Source organism: Dromiciops gliroides, chromosome 1 (assembly GCF_019393635.1).
Source record: "Dromiciops gliroides isolate mDroGli1 chromosome 1, mDroGli1.pri, whole genome shotgun sequence".
Taxonomy (NCBI): domain Eukaryota; kingdom Metazoa; phylum Chordata; class Mammalia; order Microbiotheria; family Microbiotheriidae; genus Dromiciops; species Dromiciops gliroides.
In genome coordinates, this window is record NC_057861.1 from 398,903,304 (window position 1) to 398,929,228 (window position 25,925).

Genomic DNA, 25,925 nt, shown 5'->3' on the forward strand with positions numbered 1-25,925 from the left:
AAACAGCCTATTTCTGAGCATCTACAAATTTTTTTTTTAATTTTTTTTTTTTAGTTAGGCAATTGGGGTTAAGTGACTTGCCCAGGGTCACACAGTTAGTAAGTGTTAAGTGTCTGAGGCCGGATTTGAACTCAGGTCCTCCTGAATCCAGGGCCAGTGCTCTATCCACTGCACCACCTAGCTGCCCCCCCAATTTTTATGGCTATATTATAAACATACAAAAACAAGGTTTACATTGTTGGAAGCAATGACTTGACTTTACTGTAAAAATCCCAATTTATGTAGCTCCTCTTAACACGAAATCACCCAAACTTAAAAAAAAAAAAAAGCCCAACTACTCTCCAACATTCATTTATGACCTCCGATTTTCTCCCATTTGTTAGTAACTCTAGGAAACAGTTTTCACTTAAACATTCACTAAACATCTCACTCAACTATTTATTACTTACTTCTGGGAAAGCAGTGTGGTAAGGGTAGAACTAATTTTATTTTAAGCTGAATTTCACCTAAGATGTTAGAGAGATGGTATCACACACTATATACCCTGAGCCCTGTGCTCAGCCCTCTACAGTCTGCCCTGCACAAGGCTCAATATTCACTACTTTGGTTAATCCCTTGGTAACAGGGTGAGCCATGTAATCAATCATCTGTCACTCTTAACTTCAATGATAACAGAAACTACAATGTTTATATGGCCTCAGAATTCTCAGCACACAGTCCCTAATGTCCATTAAGATAATTATTTTTAAACAGACCTACATTAGAATTTGAAGTCATTTATACAACAGATGAAGTATGACCTTCTAAGCTGTCCAGGAATAGAGCTGTTGCAATTTCTGGCCACGGGGTCACAAGGATAGTTACGACTCTTTCCTTGGGGAAATATTTTATCTTATCTGGCCCTTCTTTATAACCTTATTATTTCTGTTAATGACATACTTAGCACAACTCAGTACAAGACGAATTTAGTGCAAGTACCTTTCAACATGTAATTTCCTTTTCAAATTTTAATTTCTCAATATGTAGTAATTATGCTTTTATGAAGAACTGTTCCCATATGGATTCTATATAATAACTAAACGTTCAAGCAAATTAATGTCTGGTGAAATATTTACTTACAGGCACTGGAGATACTCTTTTTCTTCTTACTCCAGGAGATTCTGATTTAACAGTACGATTTGAAGATGAAGAGCTACTAGGAGAAGGACTTCGTCTTCCTTTTGGAGTAGGTGAAGAAGTATTAGTATGCCCTTCCGTTTGAGATTCTGGTGTTAATTTGTTGATTTCAGATCCATCTCCTTTTACAGGGATTGGTTTTACCACCTAAACAGAAAGTATTCAATATATTGTGATTACTAAAACCCAAAACAAAACAAAACCTGAATTATATACCCTAAGTACCTCTTCCTATGAAATGAAGATTAAAATGTAGCCCAAAAAGCCCCCCCAAAAAACAACATTAGACAATCAGTACTGACAATTTTGCCTTGGTCAATCCGAACAACTTGATTCCAAGCTTTTGGAAGCTAGACTTAATGGAAAGTCAAAATCAGTTAAGTGGGATGTTATAAAACTAAGAGTCTGTTTCTATCACATAACATTTATTTCTCTTTAAAAACCTTAATCCAAAGACATTTCATTACTTTTGCTTCTTTGCTACCCCAGCATTTAGCATGCTGTCTGGTACACAGTAGGTGCTTAATAAATATTTAGTGAATTCTATTCTTGTTGCTAAAGATCTTTCTCCTGATGGATAGATATCATTAACATTCTTTGGGTATGGTTGCTCAAACAGCTACAGATAGGTATAACTGGACTGTCATTTAAGTAAGAGGTTCTTAATCTTTTGTGTCATGGACCCACTTTAAGCATTCTTGATTTAAATGGTTTAAACAGGTGATTATTTGTCAGGGATGTTGTAGGACACTGATCTTAAGAGGGGTTACCTGAGATGAACAAAAAGGTCTCTTCCAACTCAGTATTTTATAATGTAACCTGTAACTCTAGGACCATAGGATTCAGTCAAGTCAATAAGTATTTATTAAATGCCTACTGTGTACCTAGCAATGGAAGAGATCTTGGAGATCATTTTGTCTAACTTCTAAAATTTTTTTGTCTCAGGACCACTCTAAAAAATTGACCCTAAATAGCTTTTGTTTAGGTGGATTATAGCTATTGATATTTACTATATTAGAAATTAAAACACCTCAAATAGTTTTGACCTCAAAGACCCCCTGAAATAGTTGCTGGGATCTCCCAAAGTCCCTGAACTATACTTCAAGAACTGCTCATCTACTTCAATCCCCTCATTTTACAGATAAGAAAACTGACACCCAGAGAGGTTAAGTGATTTATCCAAGGACACAAAATCAGTAGCAGAGCTGAGATTCTAAGCCCAGATACCCTGACTTAATATTCAGTACTCTTTCCATTACAAGACTTTGCCAAATACCTTGTTAAATCAAGATGTACCATATCTATATGCTAAACTGATCAAAGGAAAAAGAAAGTTAATTTAACTGGTTGTTTTTCATTAATCGCTGCTTGCTTTCTTTTATTTTTTCTTTCTTTCTTGGACTGGGCCTGCGATTTCATCAGAACGAGCTCTGTCTGGATAAAGAACATCTCCCTAACAAAAGAAATTGGAATCTGATCTTCAACTTATAGTAATCGGGCTTGGTTAACAGAGTGTTCAAAGTATGGTGAATCCAGGTTTTCCAATTCTAAAGTCAAGTCTCTATTCACTATGATATGCTGCCTCACTGCTCCCTTTTCTAAATGCTCTGTACAAACTAGCTCTTTAAAAATGACTAAGTTGAAATCTCCAATGATTTTTCTTAAGTGATATAAATTACTCTGCACATTTATTTCAGCAGCAAAAGGAGTAGAGGAGCTAAGATGGGAGATATTCCTATATTTTTTTTGACATGGAAGGAAAGTTAAGTCTTAGATGGGAATGAAGAACAGAGTTGCAGATTACTGGGGGCTGAGGGCAGGGAGGAGAAAGGATGGCAAGAAAATTAACAAAGATTTCTGTTTTAGTAGCATAATCAAGAGAGATAATAAAAAAACTAAATGTGTAAGCACTGGTGTTGCCTTAAAAATTTGAGTCCTATGAAATCAAAGACTGTCTGTTCACCAGGGACTCTTAACCTGGGGTCTGTGAACTTGTTTTAAAAAAAATTTCTATACCTGTATTTCAATAGAATTGGTTTCCTTTCTAATACTATGTATTTCATTTTGTGCATTTAAAAACATACTCTGAGGGGGCAGCTAGATGGCGCAGTGGTTAAAGCACCGGCCCTGGATTCAGGAGTACCTGAGTTCAAATCTGGCCTCAGACACTTAACACTTACTAGCTGTGTGACCCTGGGCAAGTCACTTAACCCCCATTGCCCTGCAAAAAAAAAAAAATAATAAAAAAAACATACTCTGAGAATGAGGTCGATAGGCTTCAGACAGCCAAAGAGGATGGTGACAAAAAACGGTTAAAGAGCCCCTGGACTTGTACACAGGGGTATGCTTGACCTACCTATTATTTAATTTTCAGTGTGAGCATTTATACCATGGAAATTGGCAAATGCTACATATCAGGGCTTAATTTCTTTTGTTGATTGTCTAACTTCAATGAAGTGATGGAGAAAATGTTAATGATGCAGGTTAAATTTACTGTGCATACTTTTTTTTTGGGGGGGGGCGTGGCATTAGTTGTTACACTTTTATCAGCATGCCATTGCCTATACCACCCATTCACATTTCTAAAAAGTTAATGAGATAATGAACATTTAAATATTATTAAGTTTGAGAATGCAACAGAGTATGAATTTCAACATACTATCCCTAGTGTTTGTTTTGAAATATGAAAAATGCATGAAATTTTGCTTTTCCTTCATTAAATAGTTTTCACATAACTTTTAAGGATGACCAATTATGGCTTAGAATAGACTATTTTTACTTCTTTCCTATTTAGTAAGCATTCATTAAGTCACATCATTAAACTGTTTCTCAAGAATCTATAGCTCCATTTTTATCTCAACATCTACACGGATATTTCTGGGAACTAAGATGAAAGGACTCACTATATTTTGAAGAAAAAAAAGAACAGGAAAAGAAAATGCAAAAAAAAAAAAAGTATATATTAGGGGAAAAAATGGCTTTTAATGAACAAAAGTATTTCAAATGCTGACGTTAGAGGGCAGTGTTGTTTCTAATTTAAAGCCAGAAAGCTTTATCAACAACCAACAAACTATTCCAGTTGAAATTTCCTAAATAGTTGCTTTATTTTGTATACAAATACCACAGATCTAACTATACTAAGGGGGGGAGGGGAGGGGGGGGGAGAGGGGGATAGACACACACACACACACACACACACACACACACACACACACACACACACACACACACCACCCTATAAGGTTGCTTAATTTTCCAATTGCAAAGATAAGTTTTTCTACTTACCACAGGGCCTCTCCTACTCCTCCTTTCCAACCATTCATGTTTCCAGGCTGGCATACATGTGGCCTTGAGTTTCTCCCTGATCATTCGTTCTTCTGGGCGGTCATCCATTTTCTGCAATCCCTTGAGAGTTTCTTTATTCTCCATATCTCGACTAAAATAGAAAAAAAATAACATTTTATTTCTGATGATACTTTCCAGGCATAAAATGCATATGTCTGACTATGAGTTGTTCAGAGCCATGAGGTAGAAAATCTTGAAAACTGTCACTATTTAAGTGGACTTTGTGCTCACAATGGAATGGTAAATGAGTCCTATTGATTGAGTGCTTATTATATGACAGACACTGTGCTAAGTCCTGGGGTTACAAAGAAAGGGCCCTGCTCTCAAGGAACCGGGAGGTAACCCTAGAGTGAAGATGTGACACTAGCAACAGGAGAAAATGGTAAAGGCCTATTGTATGGAAACGGTAGGATTTGAGCAGTGTGGAAGGAAGCCAGGAGAGCATTCTAAGGATAAAGGGGACACAGACTGAAAAATACCTGAAGATGAATGGTTGTGTATAATCACTAACCTATGTAGATAACAATCTAAAGCAGACAGTGAAAATTTTTTCTTTAAAAAAAATTTATAAAAGAGACTACAAGAAGGTCAGAAGATGAAAATGCCATTTTCTCAAATGATCTGCAGTCAAATGAGCTATAACCACAATGATAACAGTTGACTTTTAAATGACACCATAATCATCATAACCCAGTGAAGTATGTCCCTCGGTCTCTTATCTTACAGAAGAGAAAACTGTCCTAAAGAGATTATTATTTACTCATGGTCGTTCAGTTAATTAATCTGTCAGAGGCAAAATCTGAACACAAACATCTCAAATTGGATGTCCTATGCTCACTATGCACTGTTGCTTCAAACCACTTATCTGATTAGGGGAAGTTAAATTTTAAGTTAAACAGAAACACTTAATTCTTTGAATGTTAAGTAGGCAACATAGTAGAGCAGAAAGGAGACTTGGGAGTCAAGTGATTTGAACATTTATCAGTTAGATTACTGGGAAACACTTCACAGATTCTCTGAGCCTCAGTCTTCTCTAAAATGGGATAATGTACTACCTGCCTCAAAGGTTTGTCTGTGAGGAGGTCAGTTTTAAAGCATTATATGAATGTGAATAAGTAGTACAACAGAAGCAATTAACCAATGTTTGCAATGACATGACACTTTTTAGTCTGAATGATTAAAAAATATTCTAGTTGGTCAGCATTTCAAATAATAAACCACTCATTGGCTACTATAAGGAGAAAATAAGCCAATTCATTTAGTGAAATAGTCTGACCTTATTTTCCCTGCTAGTATATTCAACAATTTTCCTATTCTATTTAGTATTCTTTAAAGTTATAATAGTATCAAGATAAATAAAATCACCACAGCCTGAAAGAGATTTCTGAGAAAGACTTTTGATATATTTTAATTACATTTAAGGTCATATTTAGCTCATAAGGTGACAGCATTATGTCACTTGTCTATGTGTATGAAATCAACATAGATGCTAATTACTTGAACCAACATTTGTAAAGGTCTAAATCGCTGTAGAAAAAGCAACAGGTCAGTATGAAATAGCCACCTGGTAGTAAAATGAAATACACAAGCAAATATCATAGATCACAAGTCTCCATGGGAAATGCTGTCTCCCTAAAATTCAAATTAAGCATCCAACAAGATTTTTCCAACTGATCACAACATTCACTGAGAAGAAAGCACAATCTCTTAGGAGTTTCTTCCAGCTTTAAACCCCTAGGATTTTAATTAAGATAATCTACTTTAATAAAACTTTCAAATTTATTAATAGTTTTAAATAGCACTAAAAAGAAAATAGGTAATGCTAAGTCTTTATGGAACTACTGTTTCACAAAATTTGTAGAATCAAATCATAGTACTTTGCATTCTTTGGAATTTCTAGATGGGCTTTATATCCTGTACACAACATACTTTAGGAGTCTATACAAGTATTTCCAATGGTATTTATTTGATAGGCCAGCAGAAAGGCTGAATAAGGGATGAGAAAAGTTCAAAGATGGAGACACTTTCTCCTCTAGAGTATTCAATCAAACATGTAGAACATAGGCTTAATTTACTATCTTGCCTCAAGATTTGGGGTCTTCTTTATTCTCAGAATATTTCATAATATTGTACCAGTATTTACTAGACCAAAAATGTCACTGATGAATGAAGGTCTATAGCAGAGGTTAACTTGTTCCATGGACCTCCAAAGGCTGTATGGATAAAACTTAGATGAAAAAAAGGTTACACTTTTATTATCACTAACATCTAATTGAAATGTATGAATGTAGGCAACAAACCAAAGGAGTTTTAACACATTATAGCTGTTTTAAGTATCTCAAAATATCTTTTATTCTTTTCCCTACATTAAAATTACTGGAATTATTAGACCCAGGATAATACATAATCAGCTTTCCTATTTATAGACATTATTTCAATATAATTAGTTTTATCTTTAATCCTATGCATTTTATTTTATGTATTTAAAAATATTCTGAAAAGGAATTTGTAGACTTTACCATTTTATCAAGGGATCCATGATGCTGATCTATAGGGTTTGAATAAGTGGGATGGATGAATGCTAAAGGTGACGGCAAAGGATACACAAGTAAGCACCTCAAGTTGCAGGAAAAAACCTGTAGATTCTGGATATTTCCTGGTATGCTAATTCTTTTAAACAGTGATATGATGGGAAAAAACCCTACTTTAAGAATCAAGAAGCCTGGATTCTAGTCCCAACTAATCCAAACTAATCTATTCAATTCCACAAACATTCACTAAACAAGTTTTAGGTGCAAGAGACACAAAGAAAAAGAAATAGTCCCTGTACTCAAGGGGTTTCTATTTCTGGGAGGTGACTAGGAAGTGGCATAGAAGTTTTAAGTAGAGGAAAGAGAGAATACTAACAACCAGAGGCTTCAGGAAAGACTTCCCACACATCATAGCATAACTGCTGGGCCCAGAACGAAGCCAAGGATTATATGCTACAGAGGGGACATGTTCAGTCATGGAGAACAGTCTGTATAAAGGCATGGAACTCAGTAGCAAGTTGGGAGAACACCAATAGGAGAGTGGCCAGTTTGGCTGAAATCAAATGAATATGTGAAAGATAATAATGTGCAATAAGCCTGAAAAGCTGAGGGGCCTGTAATTTATCCTAAATGTAACTGGAACCTATTGAAGGTTCTTGAGTAGGAGAGTGATGGGGTGGAACAGAAAGATGGGGAGGATGAATTGCAGAGAAGAGAGACATCAGAAGCCAAGATGTGAGCCATGTGGAGCAGAAACAACAGGAAGTAACAACTTACTGTATGGAGCCATGGTACATATTGGCAAATCACTAAATTTCTCTGGGTTTCCATCCCTTCATTTGAAGACTAGAGGGTTTGACTAAAATACTTTTTCATACCCTTTCTACTCATGTTCTATTGTTCATGATAAACATGGTCACATTTTACAGAAAGGCAAGTTTCCAGAATTTTTCTTTACCTCCCATACTGTTTAGATGACCTTAAGTTCAGGTCTGGCTTTGCTCCTTTCTCCCTAGGTGGCTTTGTACAAGTCTCTTAACCTTTCTGGGACTTGCCTTACTTAAGAAATGAAGGGGTTCAATTAGATGATTATTTAAAGGTGCTAGTCACAAATCCTGTGAGCTCTGAACTATCACCTCATCACCTATATCTTGGACAAATATTACTTGGATGAGAAAATATTAATGTGCCAGGAGACTTAATTTCTCTCATGATCCTATCTAGTCACTATGTAGTCACCTGGTCACTGCTCAGAAACTATGGCTGGAGGGGAAGGGGTAGGGGGGAGATGATACCTTACATTTCCATAGTACTCTAAACTCAGCAAAACTCTTTCATATATATTATTTCTTTTTATCCTACAAATAACTTCATGGTAGGTAGGACATATGTTAATTTAAGAGCATGAGAATGAAGTCCTTTAGTAACAAATACTTTAAAACATCTGTTAATTTCAGCCTGGTCAGTGCTTTTAACAACAATACATGTTTAATTAAAACAAAACAAAACAAAAAACTTCACCTGTTGATAAATGCTGCCTGTGAAGAGACCTAGATCTGAAAATAAAGTTTTTATTGGCTTTTAGTCTATTCCAACCCTGCAAAACAAATTATTAAGGTGCTTATATGAAAGCCATTTAACTTATATAGGACTTAGTTCCTCATCTGTAAAACTGAAGGGTTGCACTGATATAGTTAACTTTATGTCTATTGTAAATTTCTATGTTTTTCTTAATGATCAAAACTGATTAAAATTCTGGACAAATTTTAACACACTTGACATGCTTTTAGTTGTTCAGTTATGTTTCAGTCGTTTCAGTTGTGTCTGACTCTGTGACCCCATTTGGGGTTTTCTTGGCAAAGGTACTGGAGTGGTTTGCTATTTCCTTCTTCAGTTCATTTGCCAGATAAGGAAACTGAAGCAAACAAGGTTAAGTGACTTGTCCAGGGCCACACAGCTAGTAAGGTGTCTGAGGCCTAATTTCAACTCTAAAAGATCCTGATTTCTGGCCCTGCACCTCTATCCACTGTACCACCTAGCTGCTCATTAATTGACACATTAAAAGAAGACATCAGTTTTGTAACTACCTACACAAATTATACTTTTTCCCATTGTTAATCTTTCCTACTTGCCAGGGAATAAAACATATATGAACAGGTTGAGTAATCACTTCATTTGTCTTTAAATAAGACACAAAGCAAATTATAAAAACAAAATAAAATATTTCATTTGGGGTACTTATGACAAAATATTATTTCAAAAACTTCTTAATTTTATCTAAGTGACTTGGGAAAACAATTTCGTATTTTACAAATTGTTTCTTTTGTTGTGATCTTAACAATTAAAAGCTATAACTGAATTAAACAATTGCCAAGTCCATGGGAGATAAAGCACCTCAAATTCATAAAGTATTTGGAATAATTTTTGGCCATAAGGAAGTTAGCCACATTTACCAAAAATTGGACAAATAAATTACTCCTTTTAAAAAATAAAACCCATATATAAATCAAGAATCCACATGATTATTTTTCTCCAGTAACAATTTTTTAATGCCAAATAAGGATAGGTGTTTTTAATTTATCTAAATTAAGCATGAATTCTAAAAAATCCCATACAATTAAAATGGCTCACTTCCAGAGACAGACTAACATTAGAAAATTGAAAAATTGTGTTATGCAGCTAATTCAGTCTTCACCTTTGGCCTATTGCTATTGTCCTATTCAGGATGAAAAGAATGAATTTTCCTGCTTTTCTCTTTAAATGCTTTTTTTCAATCTATAATTAATTAAAGGAAGAAAACTGGTAAAATGTTACTATTGTTAAAAACTGAACTAATAGTTCTGTAACGTCTAGTTCATTTACTTCTCTAATTAGTTCCATTTCATAAGGTAAATGTGTTCTTGGATGGTTCCTCTTTATGCACTAAAATGTATTATCTAGCACTTGATAATATGGAACGATGGAAGACAGATGCCCACGTCACCATCAACCACTTTTCCTGACCAATTAAAGATTTACCTGGACACATAATGGAATTAAGAGCGAGAGAGAGACTGATCAAGAGCTGGTATAATGCCTAGAATAACCCAGTCATAGAAAATTCTAAGTGCCTGAGTATAGTACTTCTAATGCTACAACAGGCTCATCTAATGTAATCATGGAAGGTTAACCAGATATTCCTAATAATAGAGCCATATCAAATGTGGATCGCAAACTAAACTGTGCTGATCTGGATCTGGATCAAGTGACCTTGAATACAGGACACATCACTAAGATAAAATCCCTCTGAAAGGGTAAAATATAGATATATACAAAAATAATTATATAAACAACCATATTAAAATATATTTACTATTAAAACACCTTATTTCCATTTCATTAAATATGATTTATCATGGCTTTGTTCATCTTTACAAAGCTGGAAAAGAAGATTGAATGTTACCTCAGTAGAGAAACAAATGCTTTTATATTAATTTTATCTAGATTTTAAAACTAATAACAAGACCTTTGTATATATGGCTCTCCCAACTAATTTACCTTGACATATTACATTTTCTTTTACTTCTAAAATAACTGATAAGGTTTCATTCTGATATAATTCAACATGTATACATTTTTTACAACTTGGTTAGAACACAGAATTCATCTGAAGAAATCAAAGGTCAAGAATATCAAGGTAATCGATGAAAAAAATGAGGAGGAGGCCAAGAATACCAAATCTCAAACTATCCTACAAAGCCCAAATCACAAAAACAGTTTGGTATTGAATAAGAAAGCTGGATGTTAGTGGGACATTTTATGTACATGATATGCACAGGAATCTATTATTTGATAAGCCCAAAGATTCTAGCTACTGGGACAAGAATTTTCTATTCCACAAAAACTGTTGGGAAAACTGGAAAGTAGTCTGGTAGAAACATATAGACCAACATCTCACACTGTATAGCATGATAAACTCTGAATGAATACGTGACTTAGACATAAAAGGTGACATCATAAGCAAATTAGTAGGAGCAAGGAAATTACTTGTTGGACCTACAGATGGGCAAGAGTTCATGACCAAAGAGAAAGGTTCACAAAAAGTAAAATGAATGATTTTGATTACATAAAAAAGGTTTTGCAAAGAGCAAACCAGTACGGTTAAAAATTCAAAGTGCAGGGAAATGGACAAAAAAAACCCTTTGTAGCATATTTATCTAATAAAGGACTTATTTCTAAGATATACAGCTAATTGATTGAAAATTTTAAGCAACTGATAAATGACCAAAGGATATAAACAGTTTTCAGAAGAAATCCAAGCTATCAAATGCCATAACCAAAAACATTTTAAAAAATCTTTAAATCTATCAGTAATTAGAAAAATACAAATTTGAATAACTCTGAGGTACCACCTTATACACATCAGATTAAATAAGTTGACAAAAAGAGAAAGAAAGAAAGAAAAGAAAATCACAAATGCTGGAGGGGCTATGAGAAAATAGGTACTTTAATGTGCTGTTGATGGGACTGTGTGGTCTAATTATTCTAGAAAGCAATTTGCAACTATGCCCAAAAAGCAATTAAATTATATACACCCAGCAATACTGTTACTAGGTCTACATCCCCAAAAGACCAAAGAAAGAGGAAAAGGACCCATAAATTTAAATTTATTTCTAGCAGATCTTTTTGTGTTGGCAAGGAACTAGAAACTAAAGAGATGCCTTTCCATTGGGGAATGGAGAACAAGTTATGATATATGAATGTAATGAAGTATTATTGTGCTGTAAAAAATGATGATAGGGATGATTTCAAAAAAACCTGGGAAGATTTGTATGAATTGATGCAAAGTGAAGTGAGCAGAACCAGGAGAACAATTTACATAATAATGTCAATACTGTAAAGACAATCAACTTTGAAAGACTTAGTAAACTCTGATCAGCATAATGATGGACCACATTTCCAAAGGATTGATGATGAAATATGCAAGTCACCTCCAGATAGAGAATTGATGGACTCAGAATTCAGAATGAGGCAATCATTCTTTTCTTTTTTTCCTATCTTGACATGGCCAAAGAAGGAATTTGTTTTGCATGAGTATACATGTTTACAATGGGTTTTGTTCTTCTTGACTTCTCCTTGGGTAAGAGAAGGTGAGAATTTGGAACCGAAAATAAAAATAAAACTGAATTTTAAAAATGTAAATTAAAAATCCATTAAAATAAGTTCTATTTTAAAATTTTTCTTATGAAGGAACAAATGGAATCTACAGAGCTATTAACCATTCATCTACAAAGTCATGGAAGAAGTACTTTAATTTTGGGACTTCATGGAAAGAGTCCTATGACCTGGACTTCTATTTATTAGCTATGGATCCATGAGGAAACTGAATCCCCCAGTCTCAGCTGTCTCTGTTCCTCAGTCAAGACATTCTATCTCCAAACTCCAGGAATTTTCACTAGCTATCCCTGAATGCCTGTAATTCTCTCCTTCCCCATCTTGCATCTCCTGGCTTCATTTAATTTCCCCTGCCCCTGTCCTTAAAGAACTAAGAACTAGTTGGGAAACCAAGACAAACTTGAAATTTTCTTGTCTGTTATTTTAAAAGTTTTTTCTCTGGTCCTGGCCTATAATTCAGGTCGAGGCACTCTCTTCTCTTAACTGCATTTCATGTTCAATGCCTAGCTTTAGAAAGTTTGCCCAGTGCAAGTAAAATAATTTGTTCCTGGTATGTAGCTGGTCTGTGTCACAGAGGTAGGATTAGAACTCAGATTTTCCTGACTTCAAAGGCCAAGCTCTATCAAATATGGGTGGAAACACATTACAACTCACCAAAATGTAAGGATTAAATAACAAAAACCCTACAGGGGCTCTCACAAAACAGCAGATGATTAATGACCAAATGAGAAGAATCTAAGTGCTATGTATGAGTTCAGTAACACTCTCCTGGTCCTGATTCCAGCCCTTATGTTTCCTAAGCTCCTCCAGTGGCTTTCTATCACCTCCAGGAACAAAGCACAGCATGCTGTGCTGGGCATTCAAAGCCCTTCATAACCCAGCCCCTCCTGCCTTTTCAGTCTTCTTACATTTTACTTCCAATCCATGTACTCTGATCCAGACCCTGACCTCCAGGCTGTTCCACCAATAGGACGCTCCATCTCTCAGCTCAGGGCATGTTCTCTGGTTGCCCCCATGCCTGGAATACTATCCCTCCTCCACTCCCACTACTGACCTCTCTGGCTTCCTCCAAGTCCCAACTAAAATCCCACCTTCTATAGGAAGCCTTCCCCCAAACTCTTAATTTCAGGGCCCTCTCTCTGTAAATTCTTTTCTATTTATCCTGTGTGTAGCTTACTTTGTATATATTTGTGTGCATATCATCTTCTACATTAGACCATAAGCTTCTTGAGGGCAGAGACTGTATTACCAAGGCTTAACACAGTGCCTGACACATAGTAAGTGCTATATAAATGCTATTGTTGTTGTTATTGTTACTATTTACGTTTCAGGATAATCTTTTGAGTGACCTAAAAAGGCTTAGAATAAAGAATACAGCAGCTACTTCATAGAGAGGCTTATTAATAAATCATTAGTAAAGTACATATGCTAAAAATTTCATCATATCCAATTCAATAAGCATTAAGCATTCTTGGTTAATTTTGCAGTCACTTTCTTATGTACTTTCTTATGTATTATTTCCCTCTCCATTTAAAAAATTATTAACTTGAACAAGAATGTTTCCATTTATAAAGAACTGAGCGCATGCCACTCTACAAGATGCTCAGGATACAAAGTTAATAGGCCAGTTTGTCTGGAATGTGGAATGCATGCGCACTGTCTCAAAAGGTAGATTAGAGTTAAACTGTGAAGGACTTTAAATGCCAAACTGACGTACTGAAGCATGCTATTTTTCACATTCTTTCATTTTTTTTTCTTTTAATCAAGTTTTCTCATACAAAATGACAACTATGATAATGTTTTACATAATCATGTGTATAACCCATATCTGATTGTTTACCACCTCGGGAAGGGGAAGGAGGGAAAGAGGATAAAAATTGGAACCTCAAACTATAAATATGTTTATCACATAAATGAATAAATATACAATGAAGGTTAGAAAAAATAAATACCAAGCTGAGGAGTTTTTATTTTATCCTAAAGAAAAAAACCCTTTAGGATACCCTGAATGTTATTAATTAGGGGACTAATATAATCAGATCTGTGTATTACAATGCATTGCACATAGCTGGATGGGCAACCCATTGCCACAGACTTACAATGAGCTGGGGGTTTAGGGACTAGGAAATGGAAATTAGGCCATATGCCACTTGGGAAATTGTTTGGTACTTATAATACCAAACTTTAAAACTTCATCTTTTACCACTAATATTTACCTAGTTATATTACATGATTATGAGTCATGGATGACAATCTTAAATTCAAAATAGAAGGTCTAAAAAGCAATGTGTGGCAAATATAAGCAGGATGTAGCATATTTGAAATGAAAGGATGGGCGGGACCAAAAAAAAAGGAGGTACAACCCCAAAACAAAACTGATGGCTATTCTGAAGATGAGAGATTTGGAGATGAATATGTAATACACTTATGAGTGGAAAATAGACCCTAAATGTACTACTGGCTGGATTCCTATACAGTAATGATAGAGCCATAGGCAATATAAAACCAGAGTCTGAGGTTAACTTTAAGAACTGCAGTTGGAATAAAAATCTCAAAGGAAGTTCTCTAATGATAGCTACTCAAGAATGTACAGAAAAGAGAGAATAAAGGAGAACATATAATACAATGGCTACAATACTATAAGGGAGAACAATTTTGAAAGGCTTGAATAGTCTGATCAATGCAAAGACCATTCATGAAAGACATTTTTGGCGGAGAAGAGGAAGAAGAGGAAAGGAGAATTTAAAAGATACACAGAAGAGAGAAGGAAGTTCAGAAGGGAGCAGGGATAAGAGTCGTGGTATAGTGTGTTAGATTTAACAAATACTTTTAAAAGTTGTACATGTTGATTTGTAGTTTCAAATAAAATTTTATTTTTCTGTTCTTTATGGGAATGTTCATGTTTGTTGGTGTTTGTCAAGTTCATAATAAAAAAGAAAATCTAGGAAAAATATTGCATCAGAAAGATTCCAACAAAGTGATTATGCAAAAATACAGAAACTATTAGAACTGATGAGTCAAATAGGATTAAAAATGGGAGGAATCAAATGTGACAATTAGTAGGGAAATTAAAATCCTGGAAGATTATAGCAATTTGGGGGGAGAGAGGAGAGAAGATAAAGCAACCAAGGAAAAAAAGGAGTGAAGGTAAAAACAGAAACATTTTTTGAAACAGTCAATACCTGTAGCACTTGTAGACAAAAATAGAAAGAGATAAGCAAACCAAAGATAGAACATTTATGTCAGCAGTTCTATAATGACTTGTTTGTTTCCCAAGACCAAGTAACGAATCTGACACTACTGACACAGAAGATGTGATAGCAGAAGCTTAGTTTACTGAGCAGAAAATGAAAAATGGCAACTAGCATGAATGGGATAGTTTTATGGTTTGAAGAACCGAAAGTAGAAAGGAGGAGACCAGACCTGTAGTTATACTGAAATACACCAATGGATCAGTAATTTCAGCAATGGAGGGGAGGGGGTGAGGACAGGTAGAGATTCTCATCCAAAGATGCAAGAATCCAAAGATCTAATGTTGGTTATGGAAAGCTAAATACATCACAAAATATATAAAATTTAGGAAACCACGAAAATTATATTACATATATATGAATGAGAGAAGAAGCAGTAGTAGCAATTGGATAAATTAGAAATTAATTTGTTATTAAATTGTATTCAAGCACTCAATTTCTTCTGTGATATGTGTACAATTGTCCTCCCAACCTAATCTCTCACTACTCTTCCCCTAAGCACCCCCTCATTATCCATTCACTGTCCCCTTAGCAAATCTCAATCCTGCAGGCTTCTATATTTGTACTTACACCTAACAGTGGCCTTTCCCTGATGAGCCCCTACGGCACCTCTCTGTGCCCTCCAGAGAGACAGACTGATAAAGCACTTATGAAGTGCTTACTATGCATGGCGCCCATCCTGCCCTGTCCTTTTCATTTGCAGGCACTGTCTCTTTTAACTAGGCTTCAAAGGTCTTGATGGCGGGTCTTGAGCTCTCTCTCACTCAGTGTCTAGGACAGGGCTTTGACCTCAATAATACATAATCTAGTCTGGTGCTCAGTGGATTCGAGACACATAATCACCCTCTACATCTAACTTTGTATGAAACAAAGTGAGCAAAGGAGAGGGAGCAAAACTGACTCATTCATGAATTCTTAATTTATGCTAATGACCAACCTTTGAATTGTAGCTTGCAATACTTTTTTTTTTGGAATAAAAGTATTTTATTATTTTCCAGTTACACGTAGAGATAGTTTTCAACATTTGTTTTTATAATATTTCCAATTTCAAATTTTTCTCCCTCCCTCCCCCCTCCCCTAGACAGCAGGTTATATATATGTGTGTGTGTGTGTATGTATATATAAAATAACATCAAACATTTCTGCATTAGTCATATTATAAGAGAAGAATCAGAGCAAAAAGGAAAAACTTCAAAAAAGAAAAACAACAGCACCAAAAACAAGAAATAGTATGGTTCAATCAGCATCCATACTCCACAGTTCTCCCCCCCCCCCCCCCCATTTGGAGATCCTTTTCCATCATGAGTCCTTTGGAACTATCTTGTAGTGTTGTATTGCTGAGAAGAATCTAGTCTATCACAGTTGATCAACACATAATGTTGTTGATACTGTGTATAATGCTCTCCTGGCTCTGCTCATCTCACTCAGCATCAGTTCAGCTTGAAATACCTTTTGCTTAGTAATCAAGAAACTCAATGGCTAGCATGGAGAAGAAAGATTGTTGTCTTGCTTCTTTATATCCCAGTGACAAAGTAGAACAAATCCAAATACTCCAACAAGTCCAAGTTTGGGTCTCCTCTAGTAGACAGGGATGAAGAATGCCTAAAATGTCAACTAATCCAATCCTTTCATTTAAGGGAGGAGGAAACTGAGACCCATAGAACTTAAGTGGCTTTCTTAGGGTCCTAGAGGAGATAAGTAGCAAAGTCAGAACTTGAATACAGATTTTTTGACTCTAAGCCAGCACTCCTTCCAGTGTAAGTCTTTAGAAAAATGGACCATAAAACAGGGAGAACTGGCTCCGGACTGAGCCTAAAGGGAACTCAGTTTATACCTGTTAGAAATGCATTTTGCCTGCTACTTACCCTGGGAAAGGCACTTCACCTTTTTGGGTCTCAGTTGGTAAAATGGAGATAATACTCATGTATCTCACAGGGCTATTGTGAGAAAAATACTTTAACTTTGTTTATTGAAAAGTATAACAAGTGAGTTATTCTTTTTCCTTCATGGCAAAAAGAATGCTAGTAGTTATGCAGGGTTTCAGAATTATCATTCTACTAGTAGAACCAGGAGGCCACATAAGCAGTCTACACAAACAAAATAGACAGTAAATTGAATGTTATGAAATACCTCTACAACAGGGCAAACAATCTTCACTGGTCCAATAATTCCATAAGGATGAGACAGAAAAATAAAGAGATTTGGTTTTGTTTCAGTACTACAGTATTCATTCCCCTCATTTAAACTGGTTATCTTAAAACCAGCATGGAACTTAGGGAAGACGGGGAGGAGAAAAGGTGTGGAATTAGGAATATATAACATATTCAAATATAGCTCTTCTATTTTAAAGTTTTTGCTTTCAAGCCATAGGGGGAAAGCAAATTCTGGTCATAAAATATTCACTTCTGCTAGTTTCAAATTCATCTGGTCTAATTCCCCTAAATTTCCTGAATGTATTTTGCATAAACAAAACCAATGCAGCCAAACTAACAGTATATTTAGCTGATAAAGCCTCATTTCTCGAATAAAGGAGCTGAGACAATTATAAAAATAAGAGCCATTCCCTAATTGATAGATGGTCAAAGGATATGAATAGGCAGTTTTCAGATGGAGAAATATCAAAGCTATTAATAGTCACATTAAAAAAATGTTCTAAATTACTATTGTTAAGAGAAATGCACTTAGGTACTACCTCACACCTATCATATTGGCTAATGTGATAGAAAAGGAAAAGGTCAAATGCTGGAGATATAGAAAAATAGGGGCACTAATGAACAGCTGGTAGAGTTGTGAAGTGGTCCAATCATTCTGGAGACAATTTGGAAATATATCTAAATGGTTATAAAATTGTACATACCTTTGGACCCAGAAATATCACTATTAGACCTATATCCCAAAGAGATTAAAGAAAAGGGAAAAGGAGCCGCAGGTAGGTGGCCCAGTGGATACAACACCATCCCTGGAATTAGGAAGACCTAAGTTCAAATCTGGCCTTCAGACACTTACTAGCCGTGTGACTCTGGACAAGTCATTTAACTCTAATTCCCCCCCCCCCCAAGAAGGGGGTGGGGGTGGACCTATTTGCACAGAAATATTTATAGCAGTTCTTTTTGTGGTGGCAAAAAATTGGAAATTGTAGAAAGAACTGATGAACTGAGAGCAGAATGAAGCATATTTTTTTAAACTTTATTTTTCTTACTTATGTGTGTGTTTTGCAACATGGCTAATGTAGAATTATATTTTGCATGATTTCACATGTACAACTGATATACTGCTTACCTTCAGAGGTGTGGGAGGGAGAAAGGGAGAGAATCTAGAACTCAAAATTTTAAAAAATGTAACTGGGAAATATTTAATGAAATAAATAAAAATATAATTTAAAAATGTTTTCTCAATGCCCTTTCAGATATGAACACTCTCATACAACTGCTAAACTTCCAAGATTTATATATAAAATGAAGCCAGTAAGGTCACAACTCAATTGAGGAAGAATGCAATTTTAAAAACATGCACTAGTACCTACTCTACCTATAATGCTATCCTCTGGTTCCAAATAAGTGGAGGTCCCATCAAGATTTTACTTAACTTAACATCCTTACATAGAACCCAGACTTCACCTTACACTGAATTTCACCCTAGATTAAACAGTAACTCCTATAAGAAGTTCTAATGAATTTGTCTATTTCAATGAAAACTCTTTTGACCATTTGGTAAAGACTCTGAGATAGTTTATCTCTCCACAATGTAGGATTTATCAAATGGGACAGGAAGAACATCATTTAAAGGAAACACACATTTAGCAGAGTCCTGTAAAAATTAGCATCCTTTTCCTTGTTTACCTGTTTCCAAAAATTAAGGATATACAACAATAAGGGAAGAGGGCTAAAACAAAGTCCCATTTGTTTTCAAAATGTTTCTAAGAAGTTCTTCTTGAGCTATCAAGGACATAGGAAGGAATAAACAGTTCTCTATCATCAGACTGACAGCCCAATGGGATAAAAGGAGAAAAAAATTATGTCTTTAATAAACATTTAGAGGAAAGAAAAAACTTCATAAAACCACCTTTGTCCTCAGTTTCTTCATTGTAAAATGTAGGGGTTGAATTGGATGAAATAAAAGGACCTTTCTACTCGGATTTTGTGTGTTTAAGTAGATTTGAAAAAGGAAGCATAAATTTGCTTTAATCACTTGGTTCTCCATCAACCACTCAAATTTAAAATATTTTATTTATAGTAAATATTTCAAATATATCTCCAGAACTCGGTTTTTAAATTTTAAAATATGTATTAGTTTTTCTGAAGTAAAGTATAAGTTATAATTTATAAATATGATGATTGCTATTATAAAAACGTTTCTTCTTTTTCCTTGGTAAACATACATGCTGTTATTTATTTATTTACTTACTTACCGGGCAATGAGGGTTAAGTGATTTGCCCAGGGTGCTATTATTGAGATATAAATATAAATGCCAATCTACTTCTCTGAGCAAAACATGAATAATCTCCGTTACAGTTTCAATTTGTACAAGAAGCCTTTCCTTGTCCTTCTTAATCTTAGTCCTTTTCATCTGGGGATTATTTCCAATTTACCTTGTATATATTCTGTTTGTACCCAGTTGTTTTGCATAATGTCCCCCTCTTAAGACTACGAGCTCCTTGAAAGGAGGAACTGTTTGGCCCTCCCCCCCCATCTCTGTATTCATAATACTTAGCATAGTACCTAGCACACAGTAGGCCTGGTTAATGCTTGTTGACTCATTGAAAGAGTGCAGAATGTGGACAGTTAAGATCTGGGTTCATTTGCTCTCTTGACATATAGGATCATTGGTTTGGAACCACAAGGACCCTTAGAAGCCATCTAGTGCAACTGAAATTTTATAGATGATGAACTAAGGCCAAGGGAGGCTAACTGACTGATTCAGGGCCAAAGAACTAGTATCTGAAGCAGGATCTGAACTCTGTCTTCCTGGCTCCAAATACAGCACTCTAATATGCCTTGATGCCTCTAATATGGCCTTGCTATGTGGCCATAAGCAAATTTCCTAACCTAATTTCAGAGTCTCTACTTCTTCATCTGAAAAATGAGAATACCTGTAGTACCAATCTCACAGGGTTGTTTTAAGAACCAACTGAAATATTTTATACACTTTAAAAAATCTTAAAGTGTTATTTAAGTGTCAATTGTAAATAGGTTTGTATTAATATATTTGTCTTTACATTGACTAGATATCCCCCCTTCCTGCCCAAAGAGCCATTGCTTATAATAAAGAATTTTTTTTAAAACGGGAAGAAAAAACATTTAGAGAACCAACCAATACATTAAATTATATGCAATGTTCCACAGCAATGGACACCCCCGCCCCCTTCTCCTTCCATCCCCTGTGTTAAGGCCATGGTTAGCTGTTTTCTCAGTTGTAAAATGCAGATAATATCTTTAGTACCTACTCTACCAGCTGTTGCTAGGCTCCAGTAAGATGCATATAAAGTGCTTTCCAAAACTCTAAAACTCTGCATAAATGTTAGGTGCTTTTATTGTTATTATTACTAAAATATACTTTACCAACATGCCTTTTTCACGCAAAGCTATACATAGCTATACACCAAAAAGCATGGAGGCTCTTGTTCAATAATCATTTCATCTTGAGGAAGGTGCTGGGGCAGAATAAAGAGGATGAGCAGTCATTTCTATTTTTTAAATAAAGAACTTAGTTGAAAAAAAAAACTAAAAAGTTCAAAGTAAAACTACTTCCTATAGATTTGTGATGAATAGCAAGGATTAAGTGTAGATATTTCAAGAATTTAGAAGCAGTGTGAGTATTTAAGCATGAGACTGCCTTAGAAAGACAATGAGGAAGGGGGGCAGCTAGGTGGCACAGTGGATAAAGCACCAGCCCTGGATTCAGGAGTACCTGAGTTCAAACCCAGCCTCAGACACTTGATACTTACTAGCTGTGTGACCCTGGGCAAGTCACTTAACCCTTATTGCCCTGCTCCCCCCAAAAAGGGGGGAAAAAGACAATGAGTAATTAGCCAAACATCACAGGATTTTGTAGAAAAGAAAAAAAAAAAAAGTAAGTAGTAAGTAGTCCAGTCTCTGCCCCTAATTCATCAGTTGGTTTTAGGCAACTCAACATTTCTGGGTCTCAATTTCCTTAGTCTGTAAAATAAGGAAGATCGAGTAGATAATCTATAAGTTTTCTGATGGCATTAAGTTTCTATGCACCTATAATTTTGCTACAGAATGCATATTATTTCTATTAGATAGTTGTATGGAAAATATTTAAAATGTAAGTTTAATAAAATTTAAACAATTTCCTAAATTATGAAATCTATGGAACATTTGTTAAGATTTGAATAAAATGTTATTTTAAAAATCCTATTAACTTTTCATTTAATTCAACACTTCAGCTTCTATATACAGTTAAGCTTACTGTGCAAGCATTAGGGAATCCCAATAGGGAAAAGTACTGAGATTTCTATTTTAAGCTCAATTAGACTACTTTACACCCTAACTTAATTAAATGTTCAAGTAGCCTAGAACATTTATTTTTATGTGATATCCAATGACAAATAATAACCATGGTTTTTTAGTTCTCAAGATTACTTGATCATGAGACAACTTTTAAAGACATACTATAATTTTACAAATGGTACTAAAAATGACAAAAAGAATACGCTAAGAATTTTTAGTTTTCTAAAACTATGGAATGTTTTGAAGTGAAGACACCTTGGAGATAATCAACTCCAAACCTGTTTTCACAGAACCACATCAAAACAACTCTGTTCTTTTAGAGATCTTTGTCAAATTCTTTAAATCACTTTCAACATATGTTAAAAGCATACATCAGCCATCAAATGAATCATTACTGGCTTATACCCAAGCTGGGCACAACACACGGTTATGGATAAAAATCTGTGTTTAATTTTTTTATGCTAAAAACCTTTAAATATGTATTAATAGCAACAAATACCAAACTATCGAAATCTGTGCACTAAAGTACATTATTAGCATTGAACTGCTCTGGTGCTGTCTTGTCAAGATTCGACCTTTTTCAATCTTTCTCCAATATTTCTACCTGACCACCCTTTTCTGATTCTGCCACTGCCCTGATGCAAGTCATCACCTCAAGCTTGTACTACTATAACAATATACTGGTTCATTTCCTCACCTCTCAAATTATTTCCCTACTCTAGCCCATCTTCCACTCAAAAACTCAAGTGACCTTCCTCAAAAAGTGAGTCTGACTATGTCATAACCCTATTCAATAGATGTCAGTGGTCCCTAGAGTTCAGAGCAGAGGTGTCAAACAAATAAAAAGGCAGCATATTAACTTTGAAAAACCACAAATTAAAATTGTTATATTTTATTCCTACTTATTTTATTAAGCATTTCCCAATTACACATCAATCTAGTTCAGCCTGCACTTCTGAGCTTTGCAGGCTGGAGTATAACAGCTTTGGCCTAGAAGATCAAAAGTAAAATCCTTTGGCATTCAAAGTCCTTTATAAACTCACCTTTCCCAGCATTCCATTCTTTTTATAGCTTACTATGCTCGATCTACTCTGCAAACCAGTGACTCTAGCCTCTTTGCTATTCCTGATGTCAGGCACCATCACAGCCTGCCCCCCTTGCCTACAATTTTCTCCCTCGCCTCTGCCTCTTACTTAAAGTTCCATCTGCAAGAAAGTCATTCCTGGTCTTCCTAAATGTTAGTGTCTTCCCTCCGACATCATATCCAACTTATCCTATGTATCCTATAGATACATACATTGTTTGTACTATTATTTGCACATCTCCCCAGTCAGACCATGAGCTTCTTGGGAGCAAGGACTTTTTTTTTGCATTTCTCTTATCTCCATAACTTAGCAATGCATATGTGTGTGTGTGTGTATTACATAGTAGGAGCTTAATAAATGCTTGTTAACTTGATGGTGCATTTAACTCCTACTCTAGAGATGACTGAAGAGAATTATAAAATTGTTAATTTAAAATAACATAAAATAATGCAAAAGTGAATGTGTAGACCTATCATCTCTTTACCAATCTCCGAATGTAAGAATTAGAAAGTACCTCAGAGGCCATCCAGTAAAAGCTTTAAATGAAAAGAATCCCTACTATAACACAGACAAGTGGACATGCAGCCTCTGATTGAAGATTTCAAGGAGGTAAAACTCATGACCTCTTCAAGGCAGCCCCTTCTGTGATTACCCATTAACAAACCGCTGAGTTCAGCCACTCAACCAGTTCTCAATCTATCTGATTGTATTATCACTTAATCTATATTTCTCAATCTTCTCCAGAGGAATAGTATAAGATACTTTATCAAAAGCTTTGCTAAAGTCTAGGTAAACCATATCCACAGAACTCCCCTTAGCTAATTTAAGTAATCCTATCCAAAAATTAAATGCCAGTCTGGCATGACCTGTTCTTGATAAAGCCATGTTGGTTCTTAGTAACGACCACTTCCCTTTCTAAATGTTTGCCAACCATCTCTTTAATGATCCTTTATATAATTTTCCCAGGAATCAAAGTCAAGCTCAATGGTTTGTAGATTCAGTTCCTTTTAAAAAAAAAAAAGTGGGGAGGAAAGGACACTAGCTTTTCTCCAATTTTGTGGCACCACACACATTTTTCATTGTCTTTCATATAAAACAGACAATGGCTCAACAATCGCTTGTCAGTTCTTTCCACACAGGCTAGATATCTTGAATTTGTGGAGAGAAGCTAGATGCTTTCCATTTCCTTACTTACCTACTCATGTTTGACACTTCCTATGTAAAGATCATTCTCTTTTGCAGAGAAGACAAATTTAGAAATGAGCAGCTGGGTCTTTTCTCAGTAGTGAGTTATTCTCCCATCCACCCTGTTAAGGGCTAAAATTCTAGCTAGTCTGTCTAAAATATCTAATGAGTGGTCGCCAATAAATTATAAGCTTTAGCAATAGTTTAGACTTTTAAGCATTTATTAAGGAGAATAAGAATTTGGTAAAGAGAGAGAAAGGCCTACATTCCTCTATCTATTAAAGGGAGAGCACGTTTCTAGCTCCCTTCTCTGCCACAGTCCCCAGGAAAGAGCCCGAGACAGAGCGCCAGTCTCTTCCTTCTTCCTCCCACTAGCCAGTGTCACTTCCTGACGCCAAAGAAAAGACTCCTGGTCTTGCCCTCAAAGACCTTCGCTTCATGGGCAGAACTCTTCTACAGTAAGTCTCCAGCAGGTGGCGTCATTCCAATCGTTACAACCCTAAGCAGAAGTCCCATCCATTCTGTAATTCTTATTCTTTTTTTAATCACAAAAGTATTTTATTATTTTCCAGTTACATGTAAAGACAGTTTTCAATATTTGTTTTCATAAGAATTTTAGTTCAAAAATTTTCTCCCTCCCTTCCTTCCCTCAAGACAGAAAGCAATATGATATAGGTTATATATGTACAATCACATTAAACATATTTCTGCATTACTCATATTGTGAAAGAAGAATCAGAACACAAGAAAGAAAACTTAAAAAACAAAAAACAAAAACAAAAGTAGAGACAGTATAGTTCAATCTGCGTTCATAATCTACAGTTCTTTTTTCTGGATGTGGAGAACATTTTCCATCATGAGTTCTCTGGAACTGTCTTACATCATTGCACTGCTGAGAAAAGCTAAGTCTGTGATTCTTATTCTTAACCCCAGACTGCATTCTGGTTTTGGAAAGTTCAATAGGAATTCATCTATTTGTTTTATTAGCATTTGCATATTAAAAATTAATTTTCTAAATAAGAATTAACCCATCACATGATTATAAAGCATTATGACTGTCAAAAACTCAAAAGTTTTACCTTTCAATTAATTTTTATTTCTTTGGCAATATTTCAGAAGTGATTTTTTTTTAATGTGCAATCACATTAAACACATTTTTGCATTAGTCATATTGTAAAAGAAGAGTCAGAGCACAAGGGAAAAACCTCAAAAAAGAAGAGGAAAAAAACCAGCCCCAAAATAGAAACACTATGGTTCAAACTGCATTCATAAACCACGGTTCTTTGTCTCTGGATGTTGAAAACATTTTCTATTATGAAGTTCTTTGAAATTTCATTGCTAAAAAGGGCCAAGTCTATCACCATTGTTCATCACACAATGTTGCTGTTATTGTATACAATGTTCCTTTGGTTCTGCTCCTCTCAGTCAGCATCAGTTCATCTAAGTCCTTCCAGGTTTCTCTGAACTCCTCCTGCTCATCATTACTTTTCACATTGATTTTTTAAAACTTTGTGTTCTAAATTTTCTTCTTCCCTCCCTCCTCATCCCTCCCTATGAAATCCAGAAATTCAGTATATCATATATGTGCAGTTATCCAAAACATCTTCTCATTATTCAGGTTGTGAAAGAATATAGACAAAATACCTTTAGAAAGAGGAGCTAACAAATAAAATTATACTTCAATCTGTATTCAGATACCATCAGTTCTATCTCTGTTGATGGTTTGT

General features: G+C 35.2%; 1 protein-coding gene across 1 annotated transcript in view; it reads right to left on the reverse strand.

Annotated features, from left to right (window-relative positions):
• MAP3K1 (mitogen-activated protein kinase kinase kinase 1) overlaps nucleotides 1–25,925 on the reverse strand; it is a 76,391-nt gene that overhangs the window by 26,410 nt on the left and 24,056 nt on the right. Inside the window, exons 2-3 of the mRNA XM_043978410.1 lie at nucleotides 4,462–4,612; nucleotides 1,120–1,323 (exon numbers count right to left, since the gene is read on the reverse strand). Coding sequence (XP_043834345.1) covers nucleotides 1,120–1,323; nucleotides 4,462–4,612 — 355 coding nt within the window. The remainder of the gene's footprint in view (nucleotides 1–1,119; nucleotides 1,324–4,461; nucleotides 4,613–25,925) is intronic.